Raw genomic sequence first — 13,751 nt, 5'->3', positions numbered from 1 at the left:
GTATTTTTTAAAATTTGCTTGGAAGAAAACACAGCTGTTGTCACATCTGTTTTGTCCATTTAGCAAATGTCATGAAGTCAAAATCTTTACGACATTCGGAGTTGCCTTAGTGTTTTAAGCTTTTCTGTTCTTAGGAAATGCTTTTGAGAAAAATAGGCCAAAGAAAGCATTTCAGTTGTTAAGCTAACTGTGTAGAGTGTAGAGAATATGATTTTTTGTATGTTTTTCTTCTCCTCCTCTTTTTCTGTATAAATAAGGTGTTTCATTCAGAGGATGAGTGACTTTTTAGAAGGAGGTTAGGAATGAGATAATTTCTGAATGGAGCAGAAGAAGGAGGAATGAAAACAAACTTGTAGTAGATGCAAACAGGATTTAATAGGCATGTTCTGTAGCTTACAGATGCCACCTCACTGGGCCACACTGGGATTCCAAGGCATCAAGAACAGCACTTTAAATGTTCTGAGGCTGTCCAGTTTGAAGCTTGTCTTCTGTAGTGTTTCTATATTATCCTTCATCAGATCAAGAAAGTGATCTCAGTTATTCCTCAGTGCTCATTCTATACCAACTAGTGCTCTTGATTTTAGGAAAGAGCAGCAGGGGCATATTGACCTTCTGATTGTAAGATAACTCTTAGCTCCTTGATGTAGACTCTGAAAAGGGCACAGGTTTTGTTGGTGTGATGAACTTGGGGCTATAATTATTAATTCTCATTGTGTTCAAATTTTTCTGAATTTATTTCTAGTGACAATAAGTCAAGGTGTCAGAAGTTCTGTACAGTATTTGTTTTCCTGCAATATTTATAGCGTGTGATTTCTGAAGGACAGTTACTAACACTGTGCCCTTTTAAAGGTTTAAGCTCTAGCTCTGCTTGTTATTGAAACAAGCAGAGAACGCAATTAGGGTTCATAATAATTAAGAACTTTTAGTGTGCAATCCATGGGAGAGATTGTAGGACAATTGTAGGAAGTTATCTCAGAAGGTCTCTACTCCAATCTGTTCCACAAAAAAGGGCCAGCCGTGAACTCAACAGCAGTTTACTTGGGTCTTTATCCAGCTGGGTATTGAAAACTGCCAAGGGTGGAGAATTCAGAATCTCAGGGCAACCTTTTAGAAATGGCAGATTTGCTCTCTCTAAATGTGGTTTGACATTGCTTGCATTGTGCAGTGTATAGTTTCTAGTACTTTTCATAATGCTTTGATTCTGAGTTGTAGGGTAAAATATTACTTCGTTCTGCTCTGCAACATTACAGGTATAAAAGATGGTTTTGTAATTAAAGTATTCTGAGTCAAGGCAGAGCCTTTCTGTTGTAGGTTGCATTTGATCTGAGGATACTGCATAAGGATGTTGGACTAAATTATTATTTAAGAGGCCCATTTAGATTTTTTTTTGGGGAAAAAAAATCAATATGCAAGATGTATGTGTTATAATCTCATCTTGTTGTTCCTGTGAGAGAGATGTGGGCTTGTTTAGTAAGAACAGAGAAACCTTTATGATTTACCAGTTGAGTTTGAAATGCCTCTTCTCTCCAAAATTCAGGCAAATCATGGTCTAAATGGTTTTTCACTGATCTGTACGTTCAGATTGTCCTGTTAGATCTGAGAAGATGGGATCAATTAGCTTGGAAAGAAAAAAGATGACAACCTCTTATCCTGGCTGTGCTGCCTGACATCTTAATAAGTCACTATGCCATTAGAAGTCATAATTTTCTTTGTATGAGATGGATGTTGAGATAGGGTTGAATATGTGTTTGGGATTTCCCAGAGGGAAATAGTCTTGCAGAAAAGGATTTTGTCCAGATGAGGGTTTTCTTCTTTACAAATTGAATATTGGACAAGAGACTAACAGTCTTGCCATGCTGCTTTCTGAATGCTGGTGTTGAACTCTCTGTATGTACAGATACTTTTATACAACTGTCTCTGTTTGTGACTTCTGCTTTGTGGTTGTCATCTTTATCCATCCTAATGCTTGCTCTACATATCTACTAGTATTATATATTAACACAACCATTTAGAAATAGGTACTAGTCTGTGATTTTTACAAGTTTAAATTTTACCATTGTTGGAGTGGTTGCATCTTCCCTGTTTTTAACACAAAGCTCTTCTGACTGCTGTGCTATTCATTTAAGCATGGACAATTGCCTTGGCTATGAGGAAAAAAAATGTGTCTCTCCAGTGGCTTAATTTGGACATCTGATGCATGTGAGCTGTCAAAGACTATCAGTTCATATGAATTTAGGGTTTTTGTTGGGTTGGTTGGGAAGTTTTTTGGTTTTGCTTTTGGATTTTTTAAAATTTATTTTTTTGATTCTTGGGAGCACATTGGAAAGATTGTTGAGAAAAATTGCAGCCAGACATTGGGACTAGCTTTAATTTTTTAATATGCAGCACTAAAGATCGTCCTTGCTTTTTCCTCAGAGTCAGTGGTGAGCAATGTGAGACCTTTGTACTGTGGTCACTGCAATAAATCAAGACAGTCAGAAAATAACAGAGATAATTTTTCAATTAAATACAAAGTTCTCTATTTTCATAACATGATATTTCAGACTGATATATATATTCCACAGAGATGTGTGTGATCTGGCCTGAAGGAAATGTTCTCAGTGTGCTTTTGCTGTTTATTGTTAGGCTCCAGTGATTCAGCACAAATGGTGTGTTTGATGTGGTGATACCACACTGGGGTGTTCTGATCCAACTGCAAGAGAAACAGGACTTAATCAGAGAACTGGGCCTGGTCTTGTGAATTAATAGATTGGTCTTGTAGCAAAACCTATTCTGGTAGTTGACCCACTAGTTCAGAAATGGAAAAAAAAGAGGGAACATATCAGTGATAAATTAGTTAAGTGTTTATAGGTTTTGGACTTTTTTTGGTCCTAAGATAGGAAACTGAACGTTGTTCAAATTCTGGACAGATAGAGTTGATATGGAACACAGGAATAATTAATACAGATCTGGTGCTTGACAAATCAGCATTGTTTTGTCAGCTTTTTTGCTCTGTACATCAAAGAGGAATCTCTTAGCCCCAGCTGCAGAACAGCTGCAGCTGTGATCTGCTTTGTTGTACTTGGCTTTGCAGAAGCACAGGAGAAAAAGTTTGCAATCCACTTGGTGTCAGGGATGGAAAAAATGGTCCAACATGCAGAAGGCATTGGAAGATACGTGCATGTTTTTTTCACAAGTTGGCTTTTTATTTTTAATTTAGAGGAATAGAGCTAGGAAAGGATGAGGTGATGGGGTAAGGGAAGAAAGAGAGTTCAGATGGTCACCTTCTGGATCCAGAAGCTGTGAAGATACGGAAACTAGAAAGCTAGGAATTTAGAAATTGGGAAGTTCTCATGCTGCAAGAAATCTTCTGTGGTGGTGGCTTTTTATGACCCTGAACAGTTTCTCTGTGTTCCCATTGTGTATGAATAACATTTCTGCTGCTTTGGAAAGGGAGAAGAGATAAATGAATAATAAAAGTTACTAAGCTTTGTACTGTATTTGAGCTTCTTAAAGGAGTATTGTAGTGTAGGACATAAAAAGTACAATTTGGTGGATGGCAGTCCTGAGAAAAATACTGTAATATGTCTAGTTTTCCTGTGTGTTAATTAAGGTTTTCAGGTCTTACTCCAAGATATGAAAAGCCAGAAAAATAAAGACGCTTGCTTTATTTGGAAGATATGGTGGGGTTTTTTGTTGTTGTTTGTTCTTGTGGGTTTTTTTTCTTTTTGTTGTTTTTATGTTGTTTGTTTTGTTTGTTTATGTTTGTTTTTTGAAAGGCAGAATCTGTTTATTCTTAACAGCCGCTGTCTTAATTTCTTAAAATCTCTAGTGCTGATTCTTATAATGACCAAAATGTCACACTTTTATCTAGCATTGAATCTTGGATGTAATCAGATGATTAATTCACCTCAAGGTTTTGCCTGAAAAGCTTCCAGAAAGTAACGTAACTGGGGGAAGACTGATTTACCAGTTAAACTAGTGATAAAAAAAATGTTCTGCATGTAAACCAGAACACTGAGCTGTCGAATGTAGGCTAATTAAAATATTTTCTCCTTGCCTTGAGCATCCTTTCATTTAGAGTAATGCAAATCCTTTGTGTTAAATTAGATCAATTGGGAAATTTTTCTGTAGTTGTTAGCAAGTTAAAATGCACTGTCTCTGACTTGAATGCATCTTGGACCATTTTTTTCTATCCTTGACGCCAACAGGATTGCAAACTTTTTCTCCTGTGCTTCTAAAAAGCCAAGTACAAAAGAGATATTCAATATACTGCACTCTCTATATTGCACTCTCTATACTGTTCTGTCCCTTTGAAGATATTTTAAGAAGTTGATAGATTATACTGAAAAAGCTCATTTATTTATACGTAGAACCAAGCCTAGTACCTAGCTGCAAATTCCTATACTCCTACAAAACCAATAATTTAAGACTAAAACAGTGTGTCTGAGAAGGACATCATCTCCTGAGGAGGGACAGAACAGGAGAGTACTTGGTCCATATCTTCCTAATGGAACAGTGGCATTATATTGCTGTATATTTTTCTTCCTGGCTTTATGCCTCTCTTTACTCTCTTGGATTTAATTTTTAAGAGGAGACGAGCAATGCAATCCTGAAGATACTGTAGTTTCTTCCTATATGTGCATTTTGCTTTATTTCCTCTGAACGCTAAATAAGCTAAACCTGTACAATAACCTGTAACAAAGGAACCCTTTCATTTTGCACTCACTTTGGAGACTGAGATGTAATTTTGCCTCTTTATCAACCAAGACAAACAAAAGCTTCCTCCTAATGATGGTTTCTTGTAGCTCACGTGCCTGCGGAACATCAGGATAAAAGTTTGGGGTTTAAAAGTTTTTCCTTGATGGATGCAGTCCATCAGAGTCAGCATATTTCCATTGATGATACACATGCCTTTGACTTACTCATCTGAGCAAGACATTAAAATAACTCTCCAGATGTTCTGAGCTTTCCAAATGGATGAGGTGATTGTTGCTGTGCTGCTTGTATTTTGTACCAACCAGGCACAAACCAAAAATATCTTCACCAGTTTGTTTTGATTCTTGCACTTTCGTGCAATTGTGCAGACATGACATAAAAATAGAGTTGTAAATTCATCAACAACCCTTCAATAATTTTTTTTTTGTAATGAGATTTCCATAAATAGTTTGAGAAAATTAAAGGTTGAGAAGGGTCATATCTATGTTGTCTCTTCTTAAATCTGTCTCAGAACTGATGTAATTGTTTAACGGAGTCTTAGAAATATTGATGCAAACCCTCAGATTTCTTTCCCATACAATAATCTTACTTCCAGGACATTACAAATATTTTCTTACTCTTTCTGGTTCTTGCCATGAGTAAGTGTTAAGAAACATTTCACCAAAGAAGTTCAGCTTTGTGGAGCCCTAATGGTCCTGTTTTCTATGCTGAGATAAAATATGTTGTGAGCTGTTGGAATTAGGGGAATGGCAATAGTAGTTATCATCAAGTAAACTTGTTGTGTAGAGTATCTGATATGCATTGTTTATCTGTGTTTAGTCAAGATCTGTGTTTAGTTAAGATCTTATTTGTGTGCATAGTGTTAATATGTTACATGCTCTCATCAGTAGTAGAACAGCATGTACATCTGTCTGCATGCATTTGTGATCTTCCTAATAGAATCTGGTACTGAAAGTTAATAAAATGCTATATTAAATATGATGTAAAAAATGTTAAATACCATTCAATGCTGTTTCTTTTTAACTGCAGACCCTGCTACATGGAAAAATCCAAGACACCTTTCTAAAGGTTGCCTTTATCCACTTGCTTTTTCTCCCTACACATAAAATGCATGCTTATATACACTAACCACATACATTTCATGCCACCTTATTGTTGATTACACTTTTCCTTTTACACTTCAGCTCCTGTGTTGATTGATTATTTTGCTGAGTCTTGTGATCTGATTGATTTTTAGTTTTCTGACCTTGTTGCATTAAAATGAGATGATTTTTGCTTTTCTTCTGTGCTGCTTCTGCTTCATAGAGCTTCCTGCACTTTGAATTCCCAAATCCTTTAAAAAAATCTTTGTTGATCAGTATCTTGAATTTCAACTTAAGTGAAAAGAATGTTTCAAAGGATGACTTGATTGTAGTTAAACTGTGTGTTTGCCAAATGGCCAGATTTCTAGTAGAGTATTCTTCTAGAGCAGATTGCTGTGTCAGGGAGCAGAGAGGAAACGACCACAAACTAAAAATTGGAAATAGAGTTTACCACTAGTACTTGGAAACCTAATTGTGACAGTGTGAATATCTCACAGTGTGACTGAAATTGCTGCCTGTGCTATGAAGCAAGAATTGACAAAACCTCCTTTGCTGTTTCTGGGACTGCTCTTGCACAGCCCCCAAATAATTCTGGACTTAACGTGGTGACTGACAAGAGTGAAGATGTTTGGTCCTTGACAGATTTGGGAAGAGACACGTTCTCCTAAGGCTTCTTTGTTATGCAGAATTCTTATGTATTTTCTGTTTGCTTGGTTTTGGTCCCACAGGTTTTTCTAACTTTTTCTTTCAGCTGAAATTTGATCTCGCTTGCATGGTAAAAGAAAAGAAGCTACAAGCCATCATTTTTTTTTCCCAGGTTTTTTAAGCTATTGCTAATAATTCTTTTGTTTTCTGTTACAAGCTGATATTTGCTGAACTAGACCATTTCTGAAAGATTGTAGGATAGCTGATTGGCTCAGTCACAATTAGGAAGGTGGACCTCATGTAAGAGAGACAAATTAAACATAGTAATGAGATTTCAATAGGCAGAATCATAAACTTATTTATACTGAGCTATTTAACATCTAACTGTAGAAAGCTAACTAATTTTTCTTTTACTGCTTTAAAAAAATAAAATCACATTGTAGCTTTCAACAGTCAGGCTCTTGGAAAAATGTTATTGAAATATCTACTTCCTCTTCCTCATGTATCAATTCTTTGTTTTCAGAGGTAGATGCTGCAGAATGGGGTAAATTTCTTCATACCAAAAATAAGGTATGTTTACTCTGATGATGGAGTAGCACTGTCATAAATATGTTAACGTATATATATGTAATTCTATTATATCTTTCCTTGACTTTCCCAAAAAGGAGATTATTCTGCCTGTTATACTATATGGCAGAGTACTGAGGATTTTGTGGTTTACTTTTTATGAGTAGAAAATTTTTGGAAACACAAAATACCTGTTGTGCAGGTCATTGATTCTGCTGAGTTATTTACCTTATGTGTTATTTTGTTGATTATTCTATTTTATGCATTGGTAAAATTAGAATGGACATGGCAGAGACAAGGATATGTATAATCACAAGTCATTTCAGTCCACTGAAGAATTGGCAACTTCAGAGATTGTTAGAAAGCTATGAAAAAGAAGGAATGTGCATCAGGGTCGAGGAGCAGAAGCTGAGATGACCAAGGACTTAAATAAGAGAGTCAAAGCTTAATTCTTTGCTTGAAGAAAGTCATATTCTTGTTGGCAGATGAATTACATAAGTGTTTATTACTTTAAACAGTACTAGGAATGAAAGGAAAGCTAGAGAGGATTGCAGAGGGAACCTGTGCAAGGGTAGCTCTGTGCTAACTTATTTTGGATTGGTGGAAGGAGAACAGTTCTGACAAGAGCAGAAAAATGTGAAAATGAAACTCTGCCCTTATTCTCTTCTCTTCAAGATGAGAAGGGGTTCAGGCTACATTTTTTTTTAACTTAAAAGGATTGCAATTAGGTTCTAAGTGGAATTAAGTGTTTGCATTCTCTTTAGGTGAATGCTAGTTAATAATGTGTCTGACATTGATGCATCAAAGTACTAACAACTACCATCTCACAGTTTTAGTCAACAGAGTAAATACTGTTTAACAGATTCCAATTTCTGTAATTTTTAGCTCTGATGATTCCTGTTAACATCAGCTTAAGGACTAATAGTAATTCTTATATTTTCTCATATTCTGTATACTTAAGAGAGTTTTTCGCTGTCTCTTGGAGAAGAGAGCATTGTTTTGCAATTAGGTAACTGGATGCTATCTTTGATTTTTAAACATTTTGTTTCTTCCTTACTTCAGATCTATACAGATTTTGATGAAATTCGTCAGGAAATAGAAAATGAAACGGAGAGGATTTCAGGAAATAATAAGGTAAATGTACTGTCCATCTTTGTCTTTCTATAAATTCTCTTGCTGTTTAAACCTCTATTTAAACCTTTTTTAAACAATTTTGGCAGCTAGAAGTGAAAAGCATTTAACAACGCAATGCTGCAAGCAATGCTGCTTGCTGTCTTGACGTTTTTTCACTGTGTCCATGAGATAAATGACTTCAGATAAAAGACAGAGAATTGTTAATTTACTTCAAACTTGTGTGATAATAGTGCAAAAAATGAACTTTTAGTTAAACTTGCTTTCATTTTTCCACATGTATGGCTTAATGTGTAATTATAAAATTGAGTATTCTATTCTTGCATATCTATATAATCGCTCACATATAAAAGCTTTTTTGCATTTTATGATGGAGGAAACAGGGCTGCTGCCAAATACAAAGAAATTAGTTGACAGATGTTTCTGGCTTCTTTTCCTTACCATGTAGGTGTCTGATGAAAGAAAGTTTTCTAGTATGTAACTACAGCTTTTGGTTTTCTCAGTGATGCATTTAAATAACCCAGTACAGTAATTATTTTTTTATTATTAATATATTTCTAGGGGATCAGTCCTGAACCTATTCATCTTAAGATTTTTTCAGCTAATGTTGTGAATCTGACTCTTGTGGATTTACCTGGAATGACAAAGGTAAGGTGCAGAATCCTTCTTTTCTGGCTCACTGTGAGTGGTATTTTTGAACAAGGTGTGCATGTTCACTCTTTGGCATTATCCTGTATTGTTAGATAGACAGCTTTCCCCAGGTTTAAATAGTGTTATATAAATTCAACATGTCACTATCTTCTGGTGTGAGATTTGGGTTTGTGATGCTCTTTGCTGATGTAGGATGTAGAGTTGCTTAAGGTCTTCCTCTTTCTATATGCAACCCATTGGAAGCGTTGTGTGGGCTGCACGTTCCTTTTCAGAGAAGAGGTAGCACTCCGAGTCTCAGAGCTGTTCCTGCAGGTAGATGAGCATTTGGCAAGTTTGAAAATGTTTTCCACATTGCTCCTCCAGAAGTTGCCATGTGTGTTTTGTGTAAGAAGTTGTACATAGTGAGGATACACTCTAGGAAATGTTGAGGTCCTGTTTGTTCAGATTTTATATGGAATCATATTCTGTGACATGAAGGTGACAAGATGACTACTTTCCCTGCCCATGCACACACCCCCCACTCTGCCAGTTGTGCAGGTGGTTCTTGGACACCAAGTCTCACACAGGCATAAACACACAATTTTGAACAGTTCTGTTTTGCTTTTCTCTAGGTGCCTGTTGGTGATCAGCCTAAGGACATTGAACTTCAAATAAGAGAGCTAATCCTTCAGTTCATCAGCAACCCAAACTCGATTATTCTGGCAGTCACAGCCGCTAACACGGACATGGCCACCTCAGAAGCACTTAAAATAGCACGTGAGGTGGATCCAGATGGTAAGCAGCAAAACTGGATGCTGTAACTCAACTTATTCTTTAAATTAGATCCTAAAGTAAAACTGAAGTTGTTTGGGCAAAATGTAGTAAGAAAAGCAAATGTCACCACGTTTCCTAGAAAATACGATTTTTATATTTTCTTAAAGGCCTTTTGCTGCAGTGCCTGCAACTCGGGAAATGCTGGGATGAATTAATATCTGACAGATTTCTGGCTTATGAACATGTAGTCATAAGAGCTACTTCTGTTTTCACTGCAGCAAATGATATTACAGAATATTGGGGGTTTTCAGAGTTTTAGTAGTTTACAGAGGTCTGTTAGGGCAATTTCCTGTTTTATTGTTCAGTGTTGTTTATTTTAGTAGAGAAAATACACCATCCTGTTCTGCAGCTAGCAATTGACTGTCTAGCTGTTAGTTAAGTGACTTTAGTAAGATTAAGATTAATATATACTGTTAGTATCCATTTTTATGCCCTGCATTTATGTGACAGAACTGACTGATTTGATTTAATCTAAAAAGAGGATTATCATTTTATATTTACTTCCTAATTACTTTGGAACAGGTCTGAAGCTGCTAGATGCCTGCTTTTTGGTTTTGGAAAGTGCTGTCAGCACCACTGGCTAACAAATGGCACTGTGTGATTTGAAAGAATATGGAATAGAACACTTGGAAAATAGATATACAGAAATTAGGCTAAAATTTAGTGTTATGCTTTACCCTCGAATTTTTCAAATTCCAAATCTGCTTTGGCTTGTCTGCCACATAATCTCTTCTGACAGTCTGCTTAGTCAAATTTTCCTAGTTCAAGGTAGCAGACTTCTTTTAATTTATCCCTGTAAAGATTATTGACTGTGTCTTTTGGATCACTTCCCAGAATTCTGAAACTTAAAGGTCTGGAGTGGCAGATCACGTTGCAGGTTCAGTAGGAGTAGTGGTATGTAAGGAGAACTTGAATTACTAAAGTAATTAATTACTGAAGTAAAACATGAAAGTTTCAAGACCCAAGAACTTACTGATTTTGCTGAGATGTTCATTTATTTTTTTTACACTCAAAAAGTGCGTTATATTTTAATGAAAAAGTTCTCGGCACTTTTTTTCAACCCGAGAGCTCAGGAAATATTAAGGTCCCAGACAAATCCTGTGCATATTAGCCTCCTTCCTGGTTTAGATGTGCAGTATTTACCTGTCTAATGAACTGAGGTCACTTTTTTCTTTACTTTGCTGTATTATGTGTTTTAGTTACTCTGATCAAAACAAAGCATCCCTGTGAGTGTTTTTTCCCTTTGGTAGGTCGAAGAACCCTTGCTGTTATCACAAAGCTGGATCTCATGGATGCTGGCACTGATGCTATGGATGTCCTCATGGGAAGAGTGATTCCAGTCAAACTTGGCATCATTGGAGTAGTGAATAGGTCTGTCTGGGCATGTTGATGCTATTTTTAAAACTGTGTTACTATGAAGTAATGCTTTCAGCCTTTTTAACCATGAACATAGTTTTAAGAATAAGGTGAGAGTGTTGAAATAAACTGAATAAGCAAGCAAGGATCTTGTTGCTCACTTCTCAAAAGCCTTTGTTCTTCCCTTGAACCAGCTGCTAATTTGGAAAGGAGTAGAAACACTTCTTCCAAAAGAACTGTAGTGTCACCACTTCTTTCCAGTGTTGTTCTTCAGCTTGAGGAATTCTTCTGCTCAGCTGTTTAATTAGCACTGATCCAGTACAGATCCCATGTACATTAGTGCTAACTGCATATGGCTACAGCACTGCTCACTTCAGTTTTTGCTTTAGCAAGGCCAAATCTCATGTGGTTTTGGTAAAAGCATTGCTTAGTCTGTGTACAACTGCTCCCCATACTGATTTGTTGACTATGCTGCATGGAACAAGAAATAAAACCTTTTGAAGTCTAAAGAATGTTAGTTATGTATGTAAAGCAAAAAAATCAGTTGTTAGATGTCCTGTCCAGACAAGCAGAAGTGTGATTTTTTATTTTTTTTTTTTACTTTGCATCTGTTCACTGGTGTGCAACTCTGCTTTTTCCCTTCAGGAGTCAGTTGGACATTAACAACAAGAAGAGTGTGGCTGATTCCATTCGTGATGAGTATGGTTTTCTCCAGAAGAAGTACCCTTCCCTAGCCAACCGAAACGGAACCAAGTATCTTGCTAGAACATTGAACAGGTATTACTCTAACCTGTAAACTGATATGTTAGAAATATGTGCAGACCTTTCTTTTTACCTTTAGTTTCTCTTTTGGTGCTGTAGAACATTGAGGAAAACTCTGATTCCAAACTCTGATTCTCTGAGTTTTTAAATTTACTGTAATTTTTCTGAGTAAATGTTTTCCTTTGGTGATTATTTTTGTCTCTTCTCTGTTCTGATGGAGATAATAATACTGAAACCTTTCCTTCCTGCTAATGAGGGACTGTTTTCTATTTTTAGACTACTGATGCATCATATCAGGGATTGCTTGCCAGAACTGAAAACCAGAATTAATGTTTTAGCTGCTCAGTACCAGTCTCTACTGAACAGCTACGGGGAACCCGTTGAAGACAAAAGTGCTACTTTATTGCAGCTTATTACCAAATTTGCCACAGAATATTGTAACACTATTGAAGGAACAGCAAAGTACATAGAGACTTCAGAGCTGTAAGTACCAAATGTTTTCCTAGAACACTGACTGAGTAGTTAGACTGACCCAGTGGCTGTTACTGGCTTTTGTTGGCAATAGTATTACACTGGAGCATAACAATCTCAAACATATTTTGAATCCAAGCAACTGTAAAAAATGCTTGCAATTAGAGCTTTTTTCTTGTTTGCTGCTTCAGTTGCTATTTTACTCTTTCAGATGTGGTGGAGCCAGAATCTGCTATATTTTTCATGAGACCTTTGGAAGAACTTTGGAATCTGTCGACCCGCTGGGTGGCCTTAATACAATTGATATTCTGACTGCCATTAGAAATGCTACTGTGAGTGTTCTTCTGTATATCTAAGTGTTGTGGCTGTATGTTGGATAGGAAGATAAGGTTTCAACAAATTTGTGCTGCTTCAGTCCTGTGAATTAACGATCTCAGCTGGATGAGTTAATATAAAGAGGCTGAATCCTGATTTTTTTAGTACTTTAAGTGGAAAAATTACAATATCCAAATTTGGAGACATTATTCTATATGGAATGAGTTTAATGTGAATGGTTACATCTTCTCGCTGTTATTTACAGGCTGAAATAAAGCACAGGCCCAGCTTTGGCAACTCTGTGCTGAAGCTGTTATATATTACAGAAATGGTGATGGAAGACTGCCTCTGGTCTTATACTGCATTTAGCACTTCTGTTAGTTAGGACAACTCAGTCTGAAATGTATGGGCTAGCACAGTCAGATATTTTAATTCTGTATAAGGCACACAACTTTGCAATGGTTCAGTGTTTGCATGACAGATTTGGTTTCTTGAGAATATGGGAATTGGTATTGCTAAGAATTAACACAGTAAGCTCACTTTTAAATTTTGTAGAATATTATGTATAGAATGTTCACTCCTTAGAGCTTGACTCTGTGTGTCAGACATGTCAGTCTACTTTTGTACTGTGTCCTCTTGGGTGTGGACAGACAGTCAGGTTTCTGCATGGTCTTGGAGCTTGTGGGGTACTCTGCAACAGTGATCTGTGTGCATGTTCTATCCTTTTATAAATGTAAAATTAAAAAATAGTGTTTAGTAACAGGAAAGAAGTCATGTTTTTATGTGACATATAACGTCTTTGTGTTTCTTAAGCTTATTTAATTAAAAAAAAAAAGAAATTCAGATAAAAAATGTTTTGTGTGTAGCTAAACATTAATCTGGATGGTCATAAATGAAATTATCCCAAACACTGTAAATCAGTGACACTGAAACCCACCTATCTTGTTGGTGTGGTATTGTATGCCCAGGAGTGTCAAATAAATAATGGCAATATTTCTCTCCAAAATTAATAAGAAAATGTCTTTGCCTTTATAATAAATTTCAGTTAAACTTGGATCCACAAATGTGAAAAGAATTGTTCAGAGTTGTAAGCCTAGGGTGACAGGAGTAGCTGGAAATCTCCCAAGATTCTGTAAGGATGCTTGTTAATCATTGTTTAACACAGAGTTTGTCTTAAAGATAACAACTTTATAGCTTTTATTTTTAATTATTCTTGTAACAGATCTTGAGACCTGTTCTGAGTGTTGGGTGTGAGCACTG

General features: G+C 36.3%; 1 protein-coding gene across 4 annotated transcripts in view; it reads left to right on the top strand.

Annotated features, from left to right (window-relative positions):
* The window catches only part of DNM1L (dynamin 1 like), a 37,566-nt gene that overhangs the window by 11,743 nt on the left and 12,072 nt on the right, over positions 1 to 13,751 (top strand). For 2 of the 4 annotated variants that reach the window (XM_032689233.1, XM_032689231.1), the window contains exons 3-11: positions 5,728 to 5,766; positions 6,949 to 6,995; positions 8,055 to 8,126; positions 8,685 to 8,771; positions 9,386 to 9,548; positions 10,838 to 10,958; positions 11,589 to 11,720; positions 11,982 to 12,188; positions 12,388 to 12,508. In XM_032689233.1, coding sequence (XP_032545124.1) covers positions 5,728 to 5,766; positions 6,949 to 6,995; positions 8,055 to 8,126; positions 8,685 to 8,771; positions 9,386 to 9,548; positions 10,838 to 10,958; positions 11,589 to 11,720; positions 11,982 to 12,188; positions 12,388 to 12,508 — 989 coding nt within the window. The remainder of the gene's footprint in view (positions 1 to 5,727; positions 5,767 to 6,948; positions 6,996 to 8,054; positions 8,127 to 8,684; positions 8,772 to 9,385; positions 9,549 to 10,837; positions 10,959 to 11,588; positions 11,721 to 11,981; positions 12,189 to 12,387; positions 12,509 to 13,751) is intronic. The other 2 variants (XM_032689234.1, XM_032689232.1) reach the window with 1 other exon arrangement.

The sequence above is a fragment of the Chiroxiphia lanceolata genome, chromosome 5 (assembly GCF_009829145.1).
Source record: "Chiroxiphia lanceolata isolate bChiLan1 chromosome 5, bChiLan1.pri, whole genome shotgun sequence".
In the NCBI taxonomy this organism is placed as follows: Eukaryota; Metazoa; Chordata; class Aves; order Passeriformes; family Pipridae; genus Chiroxiphia; species Chiroxiphia lanceolata.
This window is presented reverse-complemented; position numbering and strand designations above follow the sequence as displayed.